Genomic DNA, 27,563 nt, shown 5'->3' on the forward strand with positions numbered 1-27,563 from the left:
TGTGAGAGATACAGAGACGACGAGCATGAGGCTTAGCTCGGGTCTGACAATCAGTCCACCGTTTAATGTCGTGACGTAAAGTAAACAAGTGGCTCGTGGTGCTCTTGGACATACATATTAATAAGTACGAACTATACCTACTAGTTCATAGAATTTTGTCACCATAAAAAGAGGCTTGAGTCTAGTTTTGTGTCTATAATATATATTATCTATTCATGCAGTTCACGCTCTTCATCAGCTGTGCTTCCATTATTGGAGAGTGCGTACATACATATAGTTTGGGTATGGAACAATTTATTTCCACTGCAATCATTCAATTGAACCGCGTTGGAGACACTTTTTAGCGATGTGCAATCTTGTCAAGCTTCGACTACATGCAGACACAAATGTTTAAAATAAATAGATCAGTGTTGACATATGTAGATTTACGCAAAAATAAAATGCTCTGACGTGGGAGTTATACAAGAAATAAACATATAAGCAAGTAATGAGATTAATCGAAAGCAGTAAAACAAAAGAAATACTTTTCATAATCCATATTTTCACAATAAAACATAACACTATCTTACATAAGAGAGTGTCCAAGTTTCCAGCAATTGAGTGAACTATGTATTTAGAAATATGCGTGCATTTTTGGTCCTTCGTCTGTTTCAAAAAATGGATACTGGTTAACTACCTACAACTACAAACCGATTACTAGCATATTTCAGAGGATTATCTGTGATACGGTGATAAAAAAAACACCCTAATCGAACCTTTTTTAATCTTGCTTCTGATTCTTTTAGCAATAGTAACGGATCCAAATATTTTGGCTTCATATTAACTAACTATTTCTGTTTTAGTGTTCCTTACCTCTCAAACAATTAAGTTTTTAACAATAAACTTGACCTAATGCACTTGTAGATTATAGATTTTGGCTCTCTCTACATTAGAGCGGATCGAAAAATATGGCAAAAACTCCTTTGTGAAATGCAAAAACTATCAGATTAACTTGATTCCCACGCACTAAGCTCGAAAACCGGAGTTATTAAATCTTTTACCACTCAAAAAGAATGTTAAATATTTTCAGTTGAAATATATGTGTTTTTTATATTTTTTCTAATTTTTATAAATCATTTTAATAATCATTTAAATTTTATGTACTTAATTTAGGTGGATCACTAGGCGTATACGTTATTATTCCCAGTATTCCCGACTCCAAAAAAACTTTTCTTTTTTTGGTCCACTCTAATAGACATCATATATACTGAGCCCGTTACGTATATAAAGTAATCTAGAAATATAACGAAACCCACAAATGTTTTTAGTAGCACAGATGTGAGAGAAACGATAAGAATTATTTGTTATTGCAGCCGCCTATAACTGATAAGAAACAAATTTCGATTTCGAATTCATTTGTTGTCGTTTTGGGAACACATCTGAACGCATTCGCAGTTAGTCCGTTGTGGTTTTTACCCAGATACGTCAGAAAACAAAGTTTTCTCAATTAAATGCAATAATTTATGGAAAATACAGTTTCGTAGAATGTAGTAAGAACTTTCTATTCGGTATTTTGAATATGCTAGCGATAATCTAAATGGAAGTGTGCATTTGGGGTTATGTCTGCCATAAATTACTCCGACAAAGAGATACCTACGGCTTGCCCCAAAAGCTGCCCTTTAACTCTGCCCCGTGGTGTCAGCAATTCTTTTTTATTCTTGCCTATAGGTACGTAGGCTTTTGGTACCTTCGATGGTTGCCTATATTGGCCCTGTTTTTAAATAGGTCGAGCATTTTGAATTTCTGCAACGGTGTGGATATCGAGGTATGCATGTGTAAACGAGTGTGTGTGAGTGTATGAGTGTGTGTGTATGAGTGTTCATCGAATGTTCAGCAGCTGTTACAGCATTTATGTATGCACATACATAAGAGGACCTGTGTATGTACGTCAGATGGTTCTGAAAGGCTTACCAGCGATGGCGGACATTCAAATGGATCCGTGGCCATGGAAGCTCTCTCTCTATCTCTCTCTCCCTCTCTCTTTCTGTATTTCCCTTAATATTGAAGTGGCTTGCTTCGTTGTCATTTAAATCTGCAATGCTGCACACTGAAAACTACAAAGTCAAAGAACAACCAAGGCCGAAAAACTGAGTTCTTATTCAGACATGATTCGGTTGTGCGAATCAGCTGAAAGCCAAAACTGAAGATTTACCTCATGTCAGAATATTCTTTTATATTTATTTAAAGTGTTCAAGCTCAAAAATCATTTATTTTCCTTTGAGTTTACCAATTTGCTTGATTGAAACGAAAACCAAAGAGACAAGCATTTTATCCTTGGCCCGTTATCAATTCGCCTCGTTATGCCATTGCAAATAATTTATACCTGACGATGCCATGGATTATGTCTTGTCTTTTGTCATAATGGCACAGTTGTGCCATTTGAGAGGATTGATACTTGAATTTGCATACCCACTCAAACACACACAGACACACACACATAAACGTGCTCACAAACACACGCCACACACAGAATTTCACATGCCTACCAAGGATACAAATAAAAGTAGATACTTCTCTATGTCAATGCATCTTTTATGGTCGAGGAATAAGTTTGCCATGAATAAACGAATGCCTCCTTCAATTCGTAGAGAATTAGATTAGTTGCTTATGTATATTTTATCTGCAAGTCAATAAAAATGTTATACGAGTATCTTTTGCTCTAGGGAAAGGAAATGTCACCTGAAAAAAGAAAAACAAAGAGCTGTCATAAATATTTTAAGAGACTTTTAAATCGTTACTCAATGTACAGTTTTCTAAAAGCAGATAAGTAAATGGCATAAACAACGTTGCCATTTTGCAAAGATTTATTCACTAAAAGAATATGCTGCTGCATATTTTTTATATTTCTTCACAGTTTGCATAGTAAGTACAAGTTGGCAATATTCTCTAGACCAGATTTATGCTTTGTGTATATAGGGTAGGACAAAAAACAATGCTCCAAAAAGGATTATTTGCACATGTGAATACTACATACATACATGCACTCTCATCCAGGAAGAAGGAACGTGACAGGCAGAGGCCAAGCTAAACGCATGTCAAGCGATTAAAAGCGCAATATTTCATATTAAGTCATGTAAAAATATCATAAATCATATTTTTGTTGTGTCCTCACTGACAAGGTCGATTTATCTGTCAGCGCGCTTGTGGTCGTGGCTTTTATTCAGGAATTAGATGGGTGTTTAAGGATGGGTCCTTTAGGAAGAAATGAATAAAAGCATTTCAATGCAGGTGCTGCAGGTGTTTTTTATCCACAATATGACCTTCCTAATTTCTTTCTGATCTGATCTAAATATTATTTTTAACATTTCTATTTCCAGTTGATTCCTCAATTAAGCTGATGACGCTGATGACCAGGATTGGAGATTGCTACCTATTTTTTGCTAGATAGTTAATAAATTGGATGAGACCATGGGTCCTTCACATAGAAATCGTTCCTTTGTCTATCCGGCTGTTATTGTTGTAGTACTGCATATTACTCTACAACTAAGATGCATCGATTCTAGTATTCAAATGCAACAGCAGTCGGTGGAAAATGAATATACGACTTATGAACAGCCCCAAGAGAAAATGGAACAAATGAAAACAATAAAAGATCAAAAATTAATAGTTCGACTGCCATCTAACTCCCTGCTCAAATATACATCCTATAAGGATGTATCTATACTACACTTTAGAATGCCCCAAGATTCTAGAACAGCCATTTTTAGCTTTAAAGCCTTTGAGGAATCCAAGGGAACATTTCGTAAGTATTAAATTAGAAAAACATGAATTCTATTTATTAATTACTGTCATTGAATACTTACAGAAAGAAAGTGTAAGGTTAAAGATGTAACCTTACACCTCAAAGCGGGCAGTTACCCAGTGATTAGCCCAGAGAACATCACGTTTCCCAAGCACTTTCTTAGTTCTGAACAAAGGTAAGATTTTCTTCACTAATTTATAAGCAATGCCAACTCAAAAAGTCTCCCTTGACGTTGGATCCAATATAGAAAGAAATTAAAAGATCGAATAAAACAGGGAAAATTTAATGGCAATAGGGTTAAAAATTCATCCAGAATTTATTTAAAATTACAAATCTTACTAATTGAATTAATTAGTTTATTGCTTTCGTCAGCAAATTAATAGTTTGGTAATTATTTCAATTTTCATTTCAGATTTGAAATTTACAATTTGCAGTTTCAGTCGAATGAGCAGGAACAGCGCATTAAAGTGAATGGTCCTTATATAGGCAATTGGTTTGCAGTTGCTTTCGTTAGTTGGACGGATCCCAATAATGATCGCATAGAGCAGCAAGGTAATAATGAAGATACTCTAAGCAATGGAATATTGTTATCTTACCTTACTTATGATTACAGGACTGGCGGCATCATGTGACACATTGCTACTAGGCGAGATGTCGGTGTCCAGCTTCAAACCGATTATCATAAATAATGGTCAAGCACATCAGGGTAATCTAACGAGCAATGATTTTGCTCAGCAACAACAACAACAACAACCAACACAGTACAATAGAGGCGTCAATGTCAGCAACAGCAGCCCGGACAACATATCCCAGGCAACAGCCGTAGACAATCTGACCCCCGATGAGAACTTTATAGTGCAAAATTTTTACAGCAATAGACCGGCCCGTGCTCTGCCCCCGAAGCAACAAAGCCAACACTCACACTCACCAAAAGGCGATGCACAATCTGGTGGTGTCAGTATAAAAGCCACCGAATCTGCTCAAACTAAAAACTTCACGCACACCGAATTCTTGTCGAGAGTTGAGGATGGTGGCAACACCAACAATAACAGCAAAAGCAACAACAGCAACAGCAACACCGAGTGCTCGGAAAACAATGAAATCATTTACAAGTTCTATGTACCGGACGACATTGGTGTGGCCACAGTACGCATCTCCTTTGCACAAGTTTGCGTGAACTGTGCGGATGTCGGTTTTCACGTGCAGGCGAATGCATATCCGTGGAGCGGCTGCGGCAGTGGTGATAGCTGCAGGGAGTCCAACCATATCCATAGCACTGTTATCCGTCCGAATCAGACGGAGGAAATCTCAATTGAGTTTTACGTACAACCAAGCACATGGCACTATGCAACGCTCAAGTTTGTAAGTGAAACGGACGAAATTTGGCTATGTGCGGCCGGTGCTGATAAACCAACAGAGTCCAGTGTTTTGACAGCATCGATGAAAGAGTTGCTGGGTGCTCGATTAAATCAACGAACAAAGTCCCAATATCGCCTACGACGTCAGAACACCAATAGCATTAACACGGAAAGCTCACCGAATGTGTTGGGCTATGAAATCCGAATCGACTTTGACTTGCCGAAATCGATTAACACATCGCTTGAAGCTAGAAATGAGTCCAACACGGTGAACTCCTGGCAACCAAATCGTTTTCGTAATATGGACTTTTATCCTCTGCTGCGGCAGACGTATCGCGAGTTCTTTATGTTTGATTACGATCTGCAGCCGGATACAAATGGAACTGTGCCAGTTGTGCTTAACTTAACAGCCCAATCGGCGGCAGGATTCGCCTTCGATGTGGGTGAGGTCTACGACATTGGAGGTACCCTTACTTATGCGGTGTCCATGAAGCATGGATCACGTTCGAGCAGCGACATAAAGAGCCCACCACCAACCTTATCGCCATCGTCCGAACGTGGCGGCATATTGGCAGAGAGACTAATAGGCGATCCCAATTCGGTGGTAGAGCCGGGTCAGTCATCAAGAACCAATCAGAGTATGCAGATTATAGTGTGCATGCAACTTGGCGAGCCGGGAGTACCTACTTGGCCGGACAAGTGCCGCTACGGACAGCGGCTAAGACAAGCGTCCATTATAGTTAATAATACGGAAAGCATGGGACTAGTTCATGTGCCCTTTCCCGAAAGTGGCCGCTGGTAAGTCTCTCCGATTCCGATTCAAGAATTAAGAGTAATTCTTATCTTCATTTAGGTATGTCACAATGGGCCTCTATTGTCACGGTGCAGAAACTGCACGCGTCACCATTATCGAAAGTGTCAAGGATTTCATCCGTCAGCATGTTCGCCTGCTTGATGACATGAACTTTCCTTGTCCTTGCGCCAGCAGTGCCAAGAGGTATGCAACTTGCATTGAATCCAATGACTGCCTAGCCAAAATGAACGAAACGGAAACTCTCAAGGTGAAGGAGTGCATGATGGATTTCAAGTGTACCCCCGATTACGAGGATACGACACGGCTCTTTGAGATACACCACAAGTCGGCGACGGAACAGCATGTTGCTTTGGATAACTGCAACACTTCGGTGATATTTTCCATCTCCTCAAGTCCTTGCGTGGCCGGGCGTTGTGGCCGATATGGCCGTTGCTTTCACTACATGTCCGGGGGCTTTGTATTCTCCACCTGTGTGTGCACCAAGGGTTATCGCGGCTGGGACTGCACCGAAGATTCTTAGATTCCTTCAAGCATGTCCATTCTGTTGGCATCATTGCTGCTGACATTGAGCAACTTGCTCTTTCTTCCGAGCATTTACATGGCAATACGTCGACGCTATTATACCGAAGGTGTAATTTACTTCTTTACCATGTTCTTCTCGAGTTTCTATCACGCATGCGACTCGGGTGAGGACGAGTATAGTTTCTGCCTGGTTAAAATAGGCGTGTTACAGTTCTGCGATTTCTATTGTGGCCTTCTGAGCATCTGGGTGACGCTTATTGCCATGGCCCACATCCGTCCGCAATTTGTATCGCTGCTCCACATGCTGGGAGCCATACTACTTGCCTTTGGCACAGAGCTGAACAAGCAAAGTCTTTGGGTGTTCCTGGCGCCAACATTGAGCGGCATTTGCGTCATCTCGACCAGCTGGGGTATACGGTGTTCGAAGACACGCAAAGTGTTCCCATCCCGCGTCTATTTGGCTGTATTCATGCCGCTTGGACTATCTCTTGTTGCCCTCGGTCTGGCCTGCTATGCTTTCCTGCAGACCAAACAAAACTATTATATTGTCCACTCAGTGTGGCACATGGTAATGGCTCTCAGTATTTTATGCCTACTACCGTCTCGTAAGTCTTTTATACCGAAATGGTAGCATACGGACTCCTCCAGTACCAGGGAGCGTCTGCTAACCGATCCAGAGTTCCACATGTGAACGGCCCTGGCTGTGCATTTCGAAGCAAAATGCTCTTTCACACAGCACCCATACTTATGCCCTCATCCTTTGGGTGAGATCAAAACATACAGGACTAAAGCAACAATACCAAAATTAAAGCTAACTAGTTACAGTCGGCACACCCACTACTCGTACATATAAAATGGGAGTTTATGTCATCACATACCTACATTTAAGTGACTTTTATTTCCACACATAATACTCATTAATTTAGAAACTGAACGATTGCGGAACTGTAACTACTAATACCCTAAGCACTGAAAGTTCTCTAATTGCTAAGATGCACGGATAAATTGAGCGACAAATATATCGCATTTGTATTCATATATTTTTATGCATCTATAACAAATGTAAAATTAATTGAAAATGTTAGCAACAATGCCAAATAATGCAGATTGCACATTAAGAAACTGTTTTTATTTTTAGATATGAATGTATGTATGTAAAAACCTATTTGAAAAGCCTTACTAATCTAAGTGAAACGCACATATGCAAGAATATAATTGTACATACTCGTACGCAACTAATATAAGATATGGAGCAGACTGCACTTTTATGTAGAATGGGATTTTTCAAGACAATGTCTCGTACTATAGATTGCAAATAAATAACAGATAATGTGTACATTAACCTTTCAAATTCATAATTATACTAAACTTTTCATAACTTAAGATCCACGCTAATATCAAAGATATACAAAGGACTCGTATTCAACGGCGGTGAGTTTAGTTTAAATATTGTAAGTAATCTTGGCAGGAACTAATACTTCTAACAAGTGAATTCATTTCGTTCAAATATCTACTAAAAAAAGTTTAATATTATTCTCCAACTAGACGATTCAACTTATTACTTATTGTTAGTATTAACTCTCTTCTGAATTGCTGAGACAAATGAGGGTAGACCAAATTACATAATTTAATTGATGAAAAATTTATTTCCAACTCGTGTGTAAAGATATGTTTCTATTATAGTACTTATGTTCTATTATGTAATTGTACAAAAATGAATAAAACAAGCTTGAATTTAAAATTCAATGTACAATGTCCCTAAATCAAGATACAACATAGAACAGAAATGTATTTCAACATTACAGCAAATCATCTTTAATTAGGGCACAAGAGAGACAGCCTCAAATAAAGGTCAGAGTCTAGAACTTATTGTATAGTTTCTAAATTTTACTATTTACTCATCGAACGCTTCCTGATCCATAGCGTATTTCTCGTTCGAATTGCTCTGCCTTTAGAGTTCCATCAATGCTTTCACAATTTTTGTTAAAAACACTATAAGCACTCATTTCATTCCGGCTCTTCGGCCCAGTGCGTGTGTTGAAATATATACCAAACAGGGCCGAAAACATCAGGAATACCAATCCGAACTTAAGTTCGATAGCAATCACATATAGTGTTATCCAGAACAGAGCATAGACACCCCAAAGAGTGTACTTCAGTACTTTGCTCTCCCTGGGATCCGGGCTTGAGGTAAGCGGGGAATTCTCCGCAACGGTTTCATCTTCACTGGAGGGCACATACTCATCCTGTGAATGCGAGGAGGTCTCAATTGGGTTATTGGTGGGCTAAAAAGAAATATAAAAACAAATCAACAAAAACTATCTTGAATATAAAATATGACAGAAGATAACACATTTTGCAGATTCCATAGTACTTCTATACATCAGGAAAGATATATCATCGTTGGCAACAATGAATGACGTAGTCTCAAAGAACGAGCCAAATAATCAACAACTTGTTTGCGCTACCTTCCGCGCTTGTGTTCTGTGTCCCCGCTGACGTTTACATTTTGTTTACCTGGTGCTGATGTATGTCAATTGTTGTTTCCTTTTTGTCTTCAGATCCTTTGCCTGTTCCGAGCATCCAAAATCGACGTAGTCTCGCTTTGAAGCTGTCCAAAGTTGCTTGCCTCTTCTTTTGAAGACGATATTGTCTCAGCTGTTCTTGAAAATCAGCCATAAATTTCGACTTTACTTGAATGATTATATTTAACAGACTCACAAAAGATACTGTTAAATGTATACCCAACAAGCATTTGGAAGGGAAATCATAGCTTCGTTGATTGATATATGATTTCATATTTTGATAGTCGCTTAACAGACTTTTTGAACATTACTTTTTTACATGCTCCAAATATAATTTTTTATTAATTATTTAATTAATTATACTGATGTTTAAATTTATTTCAACTATGGCTTAACGTTTATCTAAATCAGTCTGGACTTAATATTGTGGTACTGAATATTCCTCTTCTTATTCAATGTCAAAGATAGTGAGTGAGAAATTGAATTATACAATCTAATCTATTGTGTAACTCAACTGGAACAATTAAAAAACCACTCACTTCAAATTAGTTATAAAGATTTTGGGAAATATTTTTAAATAACAACAGAATAATGGACAGCAAATGTGAGTATTATTACTTTTTCCTTATATACTTTTCATGGCAAATGCGTGAACAAAGATGTTAATTTTATTCAGAATTTAAAAATTGTTTGTTATCAATCAGAAGTTTATGATAAATGCTGTGTAGTCGTAGCATGAGAGGTGAGCTCGTTTCAAATTTTAAAAGGTACAAAAAATCACCATATACAAAATTTACTTTGGTGATTAGCATACTTTTGGGCGACAAATGTTTAAAAATTTTGGCTAAAATAATAAGATGTCTGGGCCAAATTAAATAGGTAATGCAACCTTTATTTTTATTTTAAAAATCATTTTAAACCATTTTTACTTTTATGACAAGTTCAAACGTAATTCTATAACGTAGGGTCTTGTTTAAATCGCCTTCGATTGAGGATTGAAGTCTTATAATGAATAAAAATGTTAAACATTAAAATGATCTAAAGCATCTCCAGGCATGTTTCAAAAATACCAGATTGTCTGGGATTCCGTTAAAAAGTTCTAAACAATTTTAGTTTCTTGTCTAAAAATAAAGACCGCCGAAGGCTAAAAAAAGGTGATAAATCATTTTAAAGTAGGTGTTACCTAGTTAATTCAGTTTTGGGATGGCAACCAAAAGCAAGATATAGATATAAACTACAGCAAAGAATCTGTGAGTGCACTTGCTTAATATACTGTAATCGCTTTTAATGGGTATGTGAAAAAAATGAAGCAATCACATACCTACTAAAAATGTGGTAGCAATCGTTTTAAGAAGAGGACAAACAACAACATCCCCCACATAAGGCATTATTATTTATGCTTATAAGCCCCACTAAATGCTGATATCCCTCTTTTTCACACTTTAAATTGCAATGGGCTGTAAAACATGATGAGCCCAGCATTTAGATCCAGTTATCGCTTTTATTAGTGAACAGAATTTACTAGCAGCAGGTCTCAACTACTATGTATGTATGTATAATGGTGCATTGGCCAGGTAGTTTCAGCAGATGCGAAAAATCTGTTGGCTTATAAGATATCAAAGTTAAGAATGAAACACACATGACAAACTTACATATAATATATATGTAAATAAAGCGACATGTACACCTTGTTAATAGTATTTACAAAAATAATACGTATGTATGTATCTACAGTAGAATTTAACAGCATGTTTTCGACTAAAGTGACTGATGAGTTGAAACAACCTTTACATTATTTGCTCTAATGAATTGAAAAATAGAACTTCCATCGGTAGTAGAGATGGGAGCGGGGTGGGACTTCATTTTATTAATATTCTTTGCGTGATACACATATTATTTATCACAACGTCAAGAAGCTCCATTATCTTTATGGTATACTCTGATAGCTCCCACTGTTATTATGTCCGTCTCTACTTGCTACGAATATATGTTCAGAGTCACAGAGCAATTTGATTAGTTCATTTTTGTCACAGGTTCGGGGATGTCAGTAATTGAAAGTTTAAAATGTATTCGGTAAAAAATCAATCCGACGTTGAAGCAACATCAAATGCTACTGATCGAAAAACAAAAACTGCAGAGTCACATGAAAGTCATGAATATGAAGAAGTGCTCGAATTGATTGGTAATTTGCAAATGAATAAATAAGGAATTCATAATTACATTTTAATATGTGTATGTCCTTATCAAGGATTTGGACGTGTGCAGTGGACTGTGCTATTTGCCGCTGGCTTTCTCTTAATGATGGTCATTAACGAAACCATGGGCATGTCTTACATCACAATTGTATCACAATGCGATTTTGCAACCAATTCCATGGATAAAGCCATTATGAGTGCTGCAAGTTTCATTGGTAAGCAAAAAGAAAGAATGATGAATGGCAAAAAGATTTTTAAATAGAGAATAATGCCCTTTTATCACCAAAAATAGTCACAATGCTTCAGCAATTTTTCACAAATCCCATCACTGTTTGGGAACGTGTTTTTATTTTTGTTTTTGAAAGTACATAGTAAAGTGTTTTTAAGTCCCACATTTTTGAAATCTCACGTATGAGTAAATCAATGAAATTTATATTAACAATAAGTCTGTCCAAGCAGACTAATCAGAGATTAGACCGTTACAAAATTGTTATAAATGTGAAACCCTTTATTTATAAGCAACTGTAAGATTAGCTAGTTAAACTAGAATGGCACATGTAAAAGATTAAGTCAATTGGGATGTATTAAGGTGAAATAAAGTTAAATTAACTCTAAAATTTCTTTTTATATATAGGAATATTTTGTTCATCATATTTCTGGGGTTATCTAAGCGATACAATTGGACGCAGACCAATATTAATATATACCACATTTGCTGGTAACTTGTTATCCTTAGCATCGATATTCATACCAAATTATTGGGTATACGTCTTTATTCGATTCACTGTTGGATTTTTGTAAGTATCTATTTTCCCAGTAAGTGTTATTCATAAAATAAGATCAGAGAAACTACCTGTTAGTCATCTGTTAGTAGTATAAAGTATGAAGAGTAAATTTAATGATTTATTTATTTGCATAATCAGCATAGCTGGAGCATCTTCCACCACCTACGCCTACTTGGGTGAATTCTTTGTACCGCGTCACCGTCCAATCGTTATCAATTATGCCAGTTTATTTGTTGGAATTTCCACCGTTTATGTGCCTGGTAATTATTTGTTTTGGCATCCACAATTTTTATATATTTGAGTATAACAAATTTCATTGCTGTTCTCCCCCAGTTGTTGCATGGGTTATATTATCTATGGACTGGAGCATTGGCATCACGGAGAGTTTCTCTTTTCGACCCTGGCGATTGTTAACTATTTTTTATTTACTACCAGGAGTCGTGGGATCTCTTATGCTCTTGACACTTCCAGAAAGTCCCAAGATTTTATTATCGCTTCATAAGACCCAGGAGGCCTACGATGCTGTTGATTGGATTGCAGTCCGTAATTCTGGCAAACACTTGCATGAGTTCAAGGTTAAGAAACTAAAAGAAGAAGCCCATCCTGAGGAAGAAAATGCGTTGCTTGTCTCAAAATCGGCGTAAGTAAACATTGAAAATTTAAATTGGGTTAATTTTTTGTTAATTATTAATTGATCAATAGATTCACAACTGTTAGGAAAATGTGGAAAGAAACTCTACCCCTGCTGAGAAGACCTCATTTAGTTAATTTTGCTATAAGTTGTACGATTATGTGCGGCCTGTTCTTTAGGTAATATGGCTGAGGTTAATCATGGCTTATAAATTTAATTTATTTAGCTAAAATGCATCTTTTTAACAGCTCATCGGGAATGGGTCTATGGTATCCAGAGATTCAAAATCGTTTGGGCTCATCCGATGATGTGGACATGACAGTATGCCAAGTCATCGATGCCTCCATTGATCAATCAGAGAATGTTACAACAACAGTAAGTAGCAATTAAGTATATTAACAATTAATAAATTTTGCTCAGTTAGAATATTCTCAAAATCTTAAATTCTCTATCTACTCTCTACTCAATTGCAGATCTGCAATGATCACATAAATGTCAAAAGTTATATAGATACAATTACATACGGTTCTGCCTTAATTGTGGGCTACATTTTAATGGGTCTAGTTCTAAATCGAATTGGTCGAAAGGCTTCTATATCACTTGCTTTGACAATAGCAGCTGCATGTGCTCTTTCATTGATTTGGATAAGAGATGAGGTCGTCATTGTGGTCTGTTTCTGTTTATATCTAGTCTTGCCTGGACTTTGCGTCTCTGTTTTAAGTGGCGCTGTGGTGGACTTAATGCCCACACATTTAAGAGGAAAAGCTGTCTGCATTTGCCTAATGTTGGGAAGAACAGGCAGTGTATTTGGAAGCAATATAATTGGTGTACTTTTGGAATCATATTGTACAGCAACATTCGGTGTATTTTCAGGATTTGTGTTTGGTAAGCAAAGAATTATATCAATCTATCTCGCCATATCTCTCTTAACATTATGCTTTGCTTCTTTTCAGTTTGTGCTGGAATGACGTTACTTCTGCCAATTTGAACAAAGACTAGGCAACATTTTTTATAAAATTCTAAAAGATATACAGACTTGTAGACTTAAAGTTCCTATAAGATCGAAATCTAGTTGTTTTATACAAAATTTATTTTTTACAATTGTTAGAAGGTGAAGATCATGAAAGATGACAATGTTTGCCTAAGCTGCCAGTGCTAACTCTTAGTCTCTAGTCTGTTAGTTTGTAACTCTAGACTTGTCTTGAAAAGAGATTAATATATTGTTGTCTATTTTTAACTACTAATTTAACTAATATAACACCCAACAACTAAATAAAAATGTCTACCAAAATGAAAAACAGTCAAATTTATTTTGTATTAACTAGTTTGAAGCAGCTTAAAAGTGTTGGCTGGAAAAATGTTTTTCCCCCTACTTAATTTGCATAAAAAGAAAAAGTCATAGATTGTTCTATGCTTAGATTGTTCTATGAAACTTGAAATGAAGAAACACTTGTGTTTAATTACTACATTCTTTTCATGGGATGTGGCTGAGAATGTTAATATTCAGGTCATTGCATTGTTCTCTTAACCAGTTTTAAACATTTAATTCACTAGTAAAATAAGCTCTTTTAAATAAAACGTCAAATATTCTAGTCTCAAAACGGGTTTCTGTTTACTCAGGTAGAAAATTCTTCTCAGAATTAGCTCAATAGCATTCTGATATTTGGATCTGCAATGAGTTGAATTAGAATACAATACATAAAATGCTTTGCTGCATTAGTAAACAAACCAGTTGACAATTAACGCTCTCAATGTCAAGATGGGGGATTCCTACGAAAGCAGAATGACTGTGAGTTCATGGAACTATGATGACGTATTGGAGAAAATCGGTAAGGCATTAGATTTGGATATGGAATATCCAGAATACAAAAATCTCAAAAAAATAAACAGGCTATGGTAAAACGCAATGGCTGCTCTTGCTAATAAGTGGACTGTTGACCATAACTTCGGTTGCCGCTCAACAATCTATGGGCATTATTGTAATCGCCTCCCACTGCGAGTTTCACACAACTCAAGCTGAAAAGGGTCTAATGATGGCATCTTGTGTGGCTGGTGAGTTGACAATCACATATAATAAATTTCTAGTTTGAGTGAGCTGTGATTGGCAAACGATGATAAATTTATTTTCAGGTATTTTTTTGTCTACATACATCTGGGGTTATATCAGCGATGACATAGGAAGACGCAAGGTGTTGCTCTATGGTGTGTTTGTTAGCAATGGGCTACAAATTATTCTAATGTTTGTTACCAGCGTCTGGCTATTTAATATTATTAACCTTCTTGGGGGTATTAGGTGAGTTTACTATTGGATTGATTTAACCCAAGCTGATTGTCGTTACGTTCCAGTATTGGCGGCATTTCTGCTGCCATCTATGCATATTTGAGTGAATTTCATGTTCCTCGACATCGAGCAATTGTTATTAACTATTCGACAATGTTTGTTAGTGTAGCTGCAATATTTGTGCCAGGTAATCGGCATAAGAACCCACCTAAATACCAAATATTTATGTCACAATTCACTTTTCTCCCAACTGATAGCAACTGCTTGGCTAATATTGTCCGGGGACTGGTCCATTAACCTAGTTGGGGATTTTGTTTTTCGTCCATGGCGTTTAATAATGTTAATCAATTTACTGCCTGGTTTTATTGGCGGTTTACTTTTACTATATTATCCGGAAAGTCCAAAGCTTTTGTTGTCACAAAACAAAACCGAAGAAGCCCTAAATGCTGTGGCCTGGATAGGCAAATTAAATCGTGGAATTTCCATAAACCAAATACTCAACTGTGATGAATTAATATTAAAGCCAGAAAATGAATCAGAGGATAGTATGTTACGCAATAGCTCTGGATGCAGCATTCTAACAAATATTGTACGTGCCACAATTCCTCTTTTCCATAAGCCACATGGATTTAACTTTCTATTGTGCAATCTGGCCGTTTTCGGAATGTTCTTCAGGTAAGAGAAATATTGAAAATGTGGGTAGAACTATTTAGACATTTGATCAACCTTTTTTTCCAATTTATTTTGCCCAGTTCCAATGGTATGCAATTTTGGTTTCCCGAGATTGTTAATCGTTCGTCAAGTGCCGAAAAAGCAAACTCATCTACGGTATGCGAAATATTGTCCAACTCTTTTGCTCAACAAAAGGAGACAGTCGTTTTGGTAAATATTTAAAAACACAATTATACATACCTTTACATATAGTACATGTGGCTAACATCCATATATGTAATTATTTCAGAGCTGCATTGATCCAATATCTCAGAAGACTTACATTGATAATATGATAGTTGGTGTTGCCTTTTTAATAGGCTTTTGCATTCAAGGAACTTTGCTTAATCCCTTGGGCCGTAAAAATGTCCTGTTAGCTGCTCTCGTCCTGTCAACTATAAGTGGAATACTTTTGCATTTTGTTGTTAACTCGACAGCTGTTCTGGTTCTCTTCTGTCTTTATATACTCTTGCCTGGGCTATCGATTTCCATAATGCTGGGCGCTGTGGTGGACTTTGTGCCCACTAACTTAAGGTTAGTATTTTATGCCTTAAGCTATGAGATTAAATGGAAACCAAATATTTCTGTATTGTTGTAGAGGAAAAGCAGTTAGCATTTGCATGTCACTTGGACGACTTGGCATTATAGCTGCCACCAATCTGATGGGTATAATGTTACAGCCATTGTGTAATACAACATTTGCCATGTTTACCATTATATTATTTGGTAAGTTAGTGATTGAAAATAATATTGTATAGTCTAACCCATTTGTTTCTTTCAGTTTGTATTATAATTGTACAACGTCTGCCCATCAAAAATTCAGCTTAGTATTAATGGCTTTAAATGAGTTTAAAAGTTTCTTCAATTCATAACCTTTTCCAGCACAAATCAATCAATTACGCTAGAATAAAAACAAACTGCGTACCTTTGAAACCAAATTTATAGATATCTTATCAAAAATGCTATCAATATTTCTTCATTACGCACAAAGTGAAGATTTGAATCATTGTTAAATGGGGAATCACCCACTGGGTAGGTAAATTTTATAGTTTAAGAAACAAATTTGTTTTATTTCCCGAATTGTTTGATTTTATGATGATTACATGCGATTTATGTAGGAAAATGCACCAGTTAAAATAGTTATAGAACAGAATGCATCCATATATCGATGTATATGGCAATTGAATTCTTAAGTGTAAGTAGCATTATAAGTATAAGTATCTGGGCACAGAGAGAAAGGAAGGTTCATCCAACTATAACTTTGCATGTCATTGACTGACATACGAAAATGTCGCAATGTCTTCGTTAAAGAGTAAAATAGAGCAATTAAATCGTAGTTCGTATGTATGTATGTATGTGTTTCATGAAGAATCTTTTTGGCAGCAGTATTAGTGACTTTTAATGATTTACTCCTCCTCCTCCTCCTCTCCTTCTGTATATTCTTCGTAGCTGTCACCGCCGGTGGTGGAACCAGCAGCTGGCTCTTCAATGTTGGAGCTCAATTCAATGACGGGTTCTTGCTGAACTTCGTCGGATGGTGTGACTGGTTCCTCCACCACGGGTTCCTCGGATTTTTGGATAGCCTGAAGCTCTTGGGCTGCAATCTCAGCTTCCTGGCGGGCTATTTCTGCCAGTTCAGCTGCTTGACGAGCCAAATCGGCTTCGCTCTCCTCTTCGGCTTGCTTTTCAATTTCAGCCAAACGGGCAAGTTGCTGCTCTCGCTGACGTTGCTCTTCCTCCAGACGAGCCTGTTCAGCCAATTTGGCTTCATCTGCCAAACGGGCCTCTTCAGCCAAGCGGGCTTCTTCTGCCAATTTAGCTTCCTCTGCCAAGCGGGCTTCTTCTGCCAAACGGGCCTCTTCAGCCAATTTAGCTTCCTCAGCCAAGCGGGCTTCCTCTGCCAAGCGGGCCTCTTCAGCCTTGGCAGCAGCTTCCTCGGCTAAGCGAGATTCCTCCGCCAAGCGAGCCTCCTCTGCCAATTTAGCTTCCTCTGCGGCTTGGGCTTCAGCTTTAGCCTTAGCAGCAGCTTCCTTGGCCACACGAGATTCCTCGGCCAAACGGGCTTCTTCAGCAGCTTGGGCCTCAGCTTGCGCCTCAGCTTGAGCCTTAGCTTGGGCCTTCTCAGCTTCTAAACGTTTTGCCTCTGCTTCAGCGGCAGCACGCGCCTTTTCCGCCTCCAATGCCTTACTAAAGAAATCAAACAAGACGATAAATAAAAATCATTTACTCATTGATTATGGAAGCGATTGTGCGTACATTTCCTTGGCACGCTTGGCTTCATCTGCACGCTGGGCCCGCTTCTTTTCCACTTCCAGATCATCTACAGCTTCCTCGTTGACGGTCAACAGACGCTCCTGGCGCAAGCGTTGCTTCTCCTTGTTCTCCAAATCAATCTCATCCTCCAATGGTCTGGGTGCAGAGAATTTTCTTGATGGGCGATTGGGATCCAAATCGGCATCTGAAAGTCATATCTTGTTATCCAAAAACTGCATTTGATATTATCGGTGTGGGTAAATGACTAATTGGACCCCAGTATACACATAGATATGTAGTTAGAAACAATTCAAAAATGACTCTTTTAATAAGACTCCATGTTGTAATACTTACTGTTTTCCTTCGAATTGGAGATGGCTGCCTATACACGAAGCACGGAAAACTTGCGGATAGAGTAGACGCCAATGAGGAGTATAGTGGTAGGAGTGTGTTATCAATGCAAATTATTATGAAAATATTTTTGAAACATGGTGTTAGTGTGTGTACCATTTGTGTGTGTGCCTGCGTGTGTGTGTGTGTGTGTGTCTCTGTGTAGGCGTAGCAAAATACAAAATCAAAGTTAATGGGCTAGGCTAAAATAGATGATTTAAACTATACATTATTTAAATAATATATACGAACAACAATTTAAGTATAGATTCTTATGTGTGCGTATCGAAATCGAAAGTTAAACAAAAATATCATATAAATGTGTGTATAATGTACATATATATACATATATATTCATCATCCGACATATTGTGATTAAGACAATGATTGATTGCCTTACCACAAATAAAATATGCCAGAACTAGTCAAATATAGGTCAAGGCCATTTAAATTTTTCATGTTTCTACAAGATGTTTAATCGAAATCCAGTATATATTTGATGTTATATGTCTATATATGCATATTTACATACATATTTCAACCAAAACCCACCATTAATAAAAAGAGTTATTTTAAGGATTATTGGGAAATTTGGTTTCTTCGCCGTTATTTACATTGTGTACATTAAGTTCATTTATTAATTGTTATGTGCATACATTTATTCATACATTTCAAAGAGACTCTCATATGGAGATAATATATACATATGTATTACCATAAATGCCAAAAATTATATAAATATATATATATATTTTTTATATATGTATAGTTAAACAAAAAACAAAAACAATAATATAATATCATCATCTTGAAGTTTTTGTATGTTTTTAATAAAAAAATAGAATTGAAAACCATACAAAAATTCATGGAAACATAACATACATAGATTTCAGTTAGTTAGCATAGATAGAAAGTTTCTAAAACTGTTAGTATCACAAGTGAATTTCTGCAGATTTTGGTTTAAAATTTTCGTCTGGTTTTTGGTTTTTTTCTTTCTTTTTTTTTTTGTTTGTATTGATTTATGAATTTCTTGTATTGAGATTAGTCTGAGTAAAGTGTTAGTAGTAGCTTCAGAGATTGCAGATATCTTTGGTTCATCATGTGGATATCGGCTTAGTTGTCTACCACGCAAAAAGAAAGTCTTTTTTGTTTTTTTAATGTGTTTATATAGAAAAGAGAAGTGTGTATGTCCATACAAAAAATCAGGCATGTTATCATTTAGGCCTCAACTTCAACAGCTTCAACTGGAAAGAATCAATCAATCATAAAACGGTTTTACGTTAGTCAATTACAATGAACGGAACAAATGATGATGCAGCAACCAAATGCGTACGTTAATAATGGCAATAAGTAGATAATGCTTTGATTATGTATATGTTTTCTTTTTATCTTTCAGATTAAATGAAAGTTTTTCGCATTTTGGATGTGAGTCCTTGCCATAGTGGGTCCAAATCTAATACACATGACGATTCTCCCTAATCTCTATAGTAATAATCCGTTTGGAAAATAGTTTAAGCTTAAAATCGAATTTGAAAAACAGAGGCATGCTAGGTACACGACAATGGAATCACATTAGAAACTTATTAAGTATATCAATTGGTATCTCGCAAAATTCATCCTGAGAAACTTAAATAAGTAAGGAATACTTAAATTAGCAATATGGAAATATATTTAAAATATTTTTAATGATAACTTTGAAAGAGATAACGAATTATTTGGACGCAAAAAAGGCATTACAAAAAAGGGAGGAAGATAAGCGAGGCAGTTATTAATGGTTTTTCTTAGATAATTTTCTGTTGGGATCGTCTGAAATTGCTATGCGGGACAATTCTGAATTCATTCAAAAATAAAGAAAAAATGTTGGTTTTCCAATAATCACACTTTTCGTAATGCCACTGACCTGTTTTTTGAAATTGTAAGCTGTTGACTAGTTGTCTAATTCGCGAGGAATGAGAAGTGAGGGCGAATTGCTAACTTTAGTCCCCCTCATGCCTATTCTATGCAAAAAAAAAAAGTAGTAATAATAATAATACAAGGATTCAAAATGCAATTGCATATACGAGTATGTATGAACGGAAAGCAAATACAATGTTTATATATCTGTGGCTATATACAGGTGGCATATATAAGGATTGGGATAGAAAGAATTAAAAGTACTTACCTTCCTGATGAGGAACATGATTTTGCTTCTCATTTTTCCATGTTGGATGTCTAAGGTACCAGGACAAGAGGTTAATATCAGTTCGAACTTTGTCCGAATCGTACTTTGGGCTTCTAACATTATAAGCCTTATCACCACAAATCCTCACAGATGCTAGATGGCTTTTACCTTTTGGTTTAATATTCAAGAAATACGATTTAAGTAAGAACCATTCATGCCAACTCTATCTAGCATACACATTTCACCACAGTTTTTGTTTTGCTATATAGAATTTTACTCTAAATCGATTTATATATAACGACTTGAAGAGAGCTTACCAACATATTTAACAGCTGGCCTGGGATAGTGGGAAATGTTGTGAACCTCCTTGGCAATATGGCGAACTGGATTTGTAACACGAGCTACATAAGCATCCAGAGCCAGTTGTGATGTTGGCTCATAAGCGTATCTACAAATGTCGGCCAGGTAAGAAAGAAGCAACACGGAAGATAGTAGATTTCTCTATCCTATGGGTAACCCAAACTTACCCTGATACTGGAAATGGTGTACAACTGCGAGCGCGGCGTACAACAGGAGTATGCAAATCCCGAATCAAGGATTGGGCACGGTTACGAATTCTACCAGTTTCCTCAGTAAAGGTCTGTAATATTTCCGACATTATACATTGAAAGGAGTGATCTCTTTTGTGGCAAAACAAATACAAAGCAGCTAAACCATATGACTAAGAATTGCTAAAATTCGTTCTTCTTGGTGTCAATAACTTACGGTAAAGGGTTCGGTATTGAGGTAATTAGTTAGGGCCCTTGCGCCGTATCCAGGTGGGAGCCTCTTCAAGTATGAAGGTGTTACACGGACTGGAGATGTAGTGATCCTTACCGGGGAAACGGAGCGAGCATAAACTCGTGTAATTGTTGTAGGATTGTAATGATACGATGGTGTGTACGTTGTATACGAAGTTGGGATATAGGACGAAGTGTAGTAGGATGATGGCACATAGGTTGTTGGGCTATAGTATGTCGATGGCGAAGAGTACGAGTACGAGGTTGTTCTCTCCGGCGATGAAATCACTCTAGTTGTCGTACGCACAACACGAACGGGTGATGGGGAGTGGATCACACGTGAGATAACACGGGCGGGAGAGGTTACAACTCGAACTGGCGATGTAATAACACGTGTTCCACTGACGATGCGTCTTGGGATCGAGTAACTCGAGTAAATGGGATAACTCGATTTATAAACCTATTTGCAATTGTTAACAAATTAAAATTCACAATCCAGGTTGCAGAATGATTAAATGATACAAGTTATGAACGATCCATTAAAATGCAAAAGATAAAGATGATAATGCGCCAATGAATAGTTGGAAAAAAATAAAATTAGAAATCATGGCAAATCAGACTGAACTTGGTTAAAGATTTTGCTTTAGCAGCCGTGGGGCCAAACGATTTGTGGACCAAATTGCTTGACCAAATAAATCAATTGGGAGTTAAATAGGAAGTCTACCTATATTGATCTTAAATTCGTGATTTGTATGGTAAATATGATTGCTTCGGTCAATTTTTCCAAATTTAAATAACTTAAAAGTCTTCGATTGTTAAGTAATTCCTTCTCCATGAGGTTTTATATTCTCATAATCCTTAAAAGGATCTGTTTATAGTCTATGGATAATGTTTGGGTTTGGGGGCATTAGACAAATTTGTACTAAGTGCTAATTAGTCATTGGTATTATTTCTGTTTCTGTGGGAGGTCAATTAAGAATTATTACAATGGGTTTTCAAATGGTCTTACTAACCAAGCAGACATCCAGTGGCAATGTTGTGATTGAGCAGTATGATAAATAGGAAAAGAGTTGAAGAACTAAAGAAAGATTGATGACAAGCAAAATTATGATTGGATGATTGGATAGCAAATACTTACACGAGTCACCTTTTGAACAGATGGATACTGTAAAAAAAGGGTGAACAATAATGAGTTTTATATATTTGTCAGTGTCATTTGGCCTAAGTGTGTGTAAAAAAAAAATAATTTTGTCTACCTTCTAGCCGTTTGAGATCCCCTTGTGATTGTAATTATAGAAATATCTTTCTTGGGAAAGATGTGGTGAGATTTCTCATGGATCTCACTCTGTCTTTTGCCCTTGCTCTCTCTCTCTCTCTCTCTTTTATATGAATATCGTATCTCGGATATGGTGAATTCAGGTATAATACATAAGGACATGTTTATTAAAGCAAAAGTTTTGTTTTTATTGTATCACAAATATGTTTCAATTATAACGCTTTATAGATAGAATAAATTATACAATGTACATGTAAAGACAATTTGCACATACATATCTAATCTGTTTCACAAGAATTTGAGTATTTGATCATTAGTTGATTAGTCAAGTCAAAAACAATTCACATCATATTCATGTAGATGAGCAGCGAATAACGTCATACATTCATTGTTAAATTAAATCAATTTTCAATTATTATTCATATAGAGAAGAGTTATGGGGTATTAGTGTTTAATTAGGGGTTATTCAGGTCTGGATAGACAACACTAGGTTATGTCCATTTAGACATGGTACGAGAAGTGGCGGTATTTGGTGCCACCGGGCAAATTTCCAGAGGTGGTCGACGAATAGCTGTAGCCACCAGGTCCAGCGCCAGTGGTGCTGGTACGCTCCGTGCTGTAGTTGTAGCCACCGGGACCGCTGCGGGATGATTGCTCCACAGTTGAGGTATAGGTGGAACGCTCTGGCCTAGAGTAGGGGTTGCTCGAATCGTAGCTGCTCTTTTCAACAGATGACTTTGAGGTGTACGAGTAGTCCGATGAGGCGCGGCTGCGATGTGAGCCGGGTCTGTCCGTGCACAGGTCTAAGCGTGGAGTCTATAAATTCCGATTTGTACATTTAGGTATAGAATTCTTTTACAAATCAAACAATCAACAAATATGTGATGTGATGTGGTTGTGGTTGTGGTTGTGGGTGTGTATATGTTATATATATGCAACTATATGACCACTAACCCGCTTGCTGTTCCAAGACTTGCATAAATAATAATAATAATAATAATAAATACATATGTATGTACATATATCTCCATATGTATGTATGTGCAATTGCTCAATGAATTTAAAGTGTATTATTAATCCTATTTAAAAATGGAAATTGAAACATGTTCGAATATTTAAGAAATTCTTATTAACTTTCTCTGCACTTGGCTATAGTTCCTAACTCAATAAATCCTACCAAATTCAAGAAAACGAAAAACGAATATAACAAATAAAGAAACGATAGAGTATCGGGGGATCGGTTAGATACATACACAGCTGTATATATGTAATTTACTTTTACAAATGCTTAGTGGGCTAACACTATAAATTTGATTGGATTTTCGGTTCGATTCGGTTTTGGTTCGAGTTTGGTTTTTGGTTCGGATTGCACTCCTTTTGTGCTTACGCTGCAGATGGAACTTCATTAGTAAGAATATTTAGTGACCATCGCGCCGGACTTTTCATTCCGATAGGTTTCCCGCCGCACAGGCAAACTCTCCGATGCAGCCCGATGTAGGCGTGGCAATTCACTGTCAAGACTATAACGTGAAGTCCTTGCAGCTGTATTGCCACCGGCTTCCACGGTATCGATATGCTGTCGCACCATACTCAGGATGCGTGTGCGATTCTTGTCCCGTGTTGAGATGTACGGTTCAATGGGTTCGTATGCAATTTTATAGTTCGGTTTGATTGCAGCCCGATTAATCGGATCGAGTATCGATCTCTTGCGCTGCTCATGGTCTGGTCGGCGCACTCCGAATGCAGTCACTGGATCTGAGATGAGTGTGGGACGTGGCACGAACGGAACTTTCTCCCAGTCAATTGGTGTTCTGTTTGTTCTCTGCAAAGCCCAGAATTCCACAATATTTTTTGGTTTAAATGTCACTGACAGCCGACAGAGGGGAACGCTTGGTTAGATGTGGGTACAACTGAAGGAGGACATGGACGTGCCCAAGCCAAACTCATATTTACATAAATTCATAGTGAGTAGTTAATAAGCCCATTTGGTGGTAGGGACGTCGAAAGCATTTATAAACACATTTACATATATTTATTGGTAGATATATATACAGCACGTACCTAAGTATGTATGTATGATTGTATGTACAATGTAACAAAAGGTTCAGCTTGAGGTTGGTGGATCATAAAGCATTTGGACAGCATTATATTAGCTAGTACCTACATAAGTACATACGAATGTAGTGTGGTTGTAAGTAATTTGCAATGGGTGCTTAGACAAAAAAAAACAAGATGTTTACGATATACACTATCATGCAATAGACGACACAGGACAACTGAGGTAAGATTACATTCAAAATGAAAGGTTATATGTACATTAAGGATATTCATATAGAGATATATTTGCCTAGAAGTGAAGAGAACCAAAAGATCTCAGTGATGAATTCAAAAAACCAATGCCTTTTCTTCTTATTATAAATATTCTTGAGATAATTTTTATCTATCTTTAATTGCTATAGTTCAGAAGTTATATTAAACCAAAATATATGTCTTTATGTGTATTTAGATATAAACAAGTACCTACTAATTTTAAATTTTGTTTTCGAAAAGTTATAAAAATTGCAATAATTTGCCTTTTAGTTACATATATCTAACAATAAATAATCGCTTATATAAACAGTCATGCGTAAATGTATGTGTGGATATATATGTATATAAACACTGTATATAGTCATGTAAAATCGTATGCAAGTGCCAACGGATGTGTGATTACATAAATGCGTGTACATCTGTGTGTATGTACTTGTATCTATATACAAACATATGAATGTATATATATACATATATATATATACATATATATTTTTGTGCTTGAACCAGACGCATTCGATATATACTTTGAAATTTTCTTTAAATGTTTATTTTAGCAACGTTTTTTTTTTTTTTTTGATGAAAATATTGCTGGCACTTTTTTTGTTGCTTCTGTTTTCTTTTTTTTTTTTGTTGCTTTTTGGGTTGTTGCTGGCTTCTCCTATGGTTTTGGCTCATTTTAATGTATTATGGAAATCGGAAAGATATTTTTAGGTCTGGGCAAATGGCAAAATGCGCGCGCAGCTAGTATTACAGAAAATCTAAACAGCAAAAACCGAAACAGCAAAATAAAAACAAATAATCGAAGCACCAAAAAAAAATAAAAAAAAAAACTCGAAGAAAACATTTTGTTTTTATAAATTCCATTGGGAATATTTGGCACATCTTTCATCATTGTTCGAATTTTTTTCTTTTGGAAAATGGAATTTTCGACTGTATACACAAAAAGAAATGATTATAAGAATATAATGTACATATATAAGTATTCTCTTATATATGTAGGTGTCTATCTGTTTATTTGTCGACATAAATTTATACACACACACACACATATTTATATATAGTACATAGTTGAGGGATGAGCACAGATGAGTCCGTTTTCCCCCCAAAATATCTTAATCTCACAATCAGTGAGGCAATAAATATTTTTGGCAAAATTATTAAAAATAATAAAAATTGTTCTAACCTTGGAACAGTTTAGCAGGAATCGCATCTACATATTTATTAAGACTATACATTGTACATGTAAAAAGTGAAATACAGAGACACAAATACACACAAACAAGCCCGCTGACATACATACATACATATATACATAGTTAGATACATAAGTATTTAAGTAGGTGTGTGGGTACATGGGTGATGCTTAAAATGAATTAGTTTTACATATTCACACAAAAAATAGGTACCTATAGTCATCATATTCTGAACACACCCACACCTAACTAAGCTACATTAAATATTATACCCTGATAGGTAGTATATATAAACTAATATTCTGACAGATTGTAAGTTGATTAAATAGAAATTGTATGTATGTAGGTTGGTACTAATAACATTTTAAGGATACGGATACGATATTCATATTTGTTTTACGCTCTTGCATTCAAACGTGTTTCAATTTCTTATTGACCGTGTATGTATGTATGCATTGTATGTGGATGTACATTTAAATGTACATGCAATACATACATACATCAATCTGTAGTGCACAGCAAGTGGGATACAAGCGCCTAGGTATTAAATTCTTCGATTTTATTATAAATTAAGAGGTAGCAACTGCTTGAAAATCTGTCAAATTTATCTGCACAAATCAAGATCAGGCTTGAAAAAATTTGTTACACGGATCGAAATATTATATTATTATTATTCACAAATTGAACTTTTTCACAAATGAAAGGCAGACAAATTTCACAGATTTCATTCATATTTAATAATTGAGGAAACCACACTACCGTATGTCAAAAGTAAGCTTTTTTTTTTGAATCGATTTTGATCCTCGAATTGATTGAAAATATTTGACTTACCGTCACGGCGTACGATGTAGTCACCGGCCTGGAGCTGTAGGTTCTGCGAGTTGTAAATCCACTTTCGTAAACCATTTTGTTTGCGTTTTTTTTTTTTAGAAAATCAAAAAAGATATTTTCAATATATTGAAAACTTAATCACTGGGTTCGTTTTGGTTCGAATTTAATCGTCGATGTTCACTTGGCGCCCGTTCGAGTTGTTCTGCCTGAGAACGATATGAAACACTTGCTTATAATATTTTCATTTTCAAATATTTTTTTTTGAATAGCCTTCAGCACAGAAAATCTCTAACTCTCCCTCTCGCTTTCCATTTTCTCTCACACTCTCCATCATCTCTCTCGTTTTCTTTTCCCATTTAATCTCCCAAATGAACTTATTTTTGGAATAAGAAAAAATAACAAAAACAACAGCATTGACATCTCTTCTCAGAGCAAAGAGCGCCCAAATTCTTTTTACATAAATCTAACAATTTTCACATTGCCAACGCTCGAGAATATATTACTTATTATAATGATATCTATTATATATATATATATATATATCTCCCTCTCTCTGTTCTGTACATCATATATGTATGTGGATATATGTATGTGTGCGACATATAAGCTAAATATTATTAAAGAGTCATAATAAAAATTTACTATAGCCTCAGTTTTCTACGTGTTCTTGGAGACAATAATGAACAGGTATATTTTTGAAATATTTTCAATCCAAAAATGGATTTATTGAGCCATTCATTTTAATATATAACACTGTTTGAATA

General features: G+C 36.2%; 6 protein-coding genes across 11 annotated transcripts; 4 read left to right on the forward strand and 2 right to left on the reverse strand.

Moving 5' to 3' along the window:
* The first annotated feature begins 39 nt into the window (after window positions 1-39).
* LOC26529325 lies at window positions 40-6,473 on the forward strand. Its single transcript, XM_047010135.1, has 6 exons — window positions 40-124; window positions 3,357-3,781; window positions 3,845-3,956; window positions 4,194-4,333; window positions 4,395-5,937; window positions 5,993-6,473. Exons 2-6 carry the CDS (start codon window positions 3,448-3,450, stop codon window positions 6,471-6,473), a joined length of 2,610 nt encoding a protein of 869 aa, XP_046866091.1. The 5' UTR covers window positions 40-124; window positions 3,357-3,447.
* Window positions 6,474-6,485: 12 nt separating this feature from the next.
* On the forward strand, window positions 6,486-7,106 carry LOC124460019 (transmembrane protein 8B-like). The gene has a single exon (XM_047010128.1). It carries the CDS (start codon window positions 6,486-6,488, stop codon window positions 7,104-7,106), a length of 621 nt encoding a protein of 206 aa, XP_046866084.1.
* Window positions 7,107-8,093: 987 nt separating this feature from the next.
* On the reverse strand, window positions 8,094-9,200 carry LOC6651725 (SAYSvFN domain-containing protein 1). The gene is made up of 2 exons (XM_002072955.4): window positions 8,993-9,200; window positions 8,094-8,760 (listed from the first exon to the last, which is right to left on the reverse strand). Exons 1-2 carry the CDS (start codon window positions 9,152-9,154, stop codon window positions 8,374-8,376), a joined length of 549 nt encoding a protein of 182 aa, XP_002072991.1. The 5' UTR covers window positions 9,155-9,200; the 3' UTR covers window positions 8,094-8,373.
* A 1,816-nt stretch (window positions 9,201-11,016) lies between these two features.
* On the forward strand, window positions 11,017-13,906 carry LOC6651313 (synaptic vesicle glycoprotein 2B). Its single transcript, XM_002072954.4, has 9 exons — window positions 11,017-11,182; window positions 11,249-11,410; window positions 11,830-11,992; window positions 12,119-12,240; window positions 12,314-12,620; window positions 12,683-12,790; window positions 12,860-12,986; window positions 13,085-13,496; window positions 13,565-13,906. Exons 1-9 carry the CDS (start codon window positions 11,065-11,067, stop codon window positions 13,597-13,599), a joined length of 1,554 nt encoding a protein of 517 aa, XP_002072990.2. The 5' UTR covers window positions 11,017-11,064; the 3' UTR covers window positions 13,600-13,906.
* Window positions 13,907-14,355: 449 nt separating this feature from the next.
* On the forward strand, window positions 14,356-16,522 carry LOC6651726 (synaptic vesicle glycoprotein 2C). The gene is made up of 9 exons (XM_002072956.4): window positions 14,356-14,440; window positions 14,502-14,663; window positions 14,742-14,904; window positions 14,958-15,079; window positions 15,150-15,567; window positions 15,645-15,774; window positions 15,854-16,137; window positions 16,202-16,329; window positions 16,385-16,522. The coding sequence occupies exons 1-9, from the start codon at window positions 14,371-14,373 to the stop codon at window positions 16,429-16,431; spliced, it is 1,524 nt and encodes a 507-aa protein (XP_002072992.3). The 5' UTR covers window positions 14,356-14,370; the 3' UTR covers window positions 16,432-16,522.
* A 122-nt stretch (window positions 16,523-16,644) lies between these two features.
* Window positions 16,645-27,017, reverse strand: LOC6651727 (protein anoxia up-regulated). Of its 6 annotated transcripts, XM_023180581.2 has the most exons (8): window positions 26,800-27,016; window positions 22,325-22,351; window positions 21,173-21,646; window positions 20,935-21,047; window positions 20,725-20,855; window positions 20,408-20,575; window positions 17,860-18,061; window positions 16,645-17,790 (listed from the first exon to the last, which is right to left on the reverse strand). In XM_023180581.2, exons 1-8 carry the CDS (start codon window positions 26,872-26,874, stop codon window positions 17,010-17,012), a joined length of 1,971 nt encoding a protein of 656 aa, XP_023036349.1. In that variant the 5' UTR covers window positions 26,875-27,016; the 3' UTR covers window positions 16,645-17,009. The 6 variants fall into 6 exon arrangements, with proteins under 6 accessions (XP_023036349.1, XP_002072993.2, XP_015032332.1 ...); XM_002072957.4 differs by lacking the exon at window positions 20,408-20,575 and having other exon boundaries at window positions 26,800-27,015; XM_015176846.3 differs by lacking the exons at window positions 16,645-17,790; window positions 17,860-18,061 and adding an exon at window positions 19,120-19,490 and having other exon boundaries at window positions 26,800-27,014.
* Window positions 27,018-27,563: the final 546 nt, after the last annotated feature.

This window comes from Drosophila willistoni, chromosome 3R (assembly GCF_018902025.1).
Source record: "Drosophila willistoni isolate 14030-0811.24 chromosome 3R, UCI_dwil_1.1, whole genome shotgun sequence".
Taxonomy (NCBI): domain Eukaryota; kingdom Metazoa; phylum Arthropoda; class Insecta; order Diptera; family Drosophilidae; genus Drosophila; species Drosophila willistoni.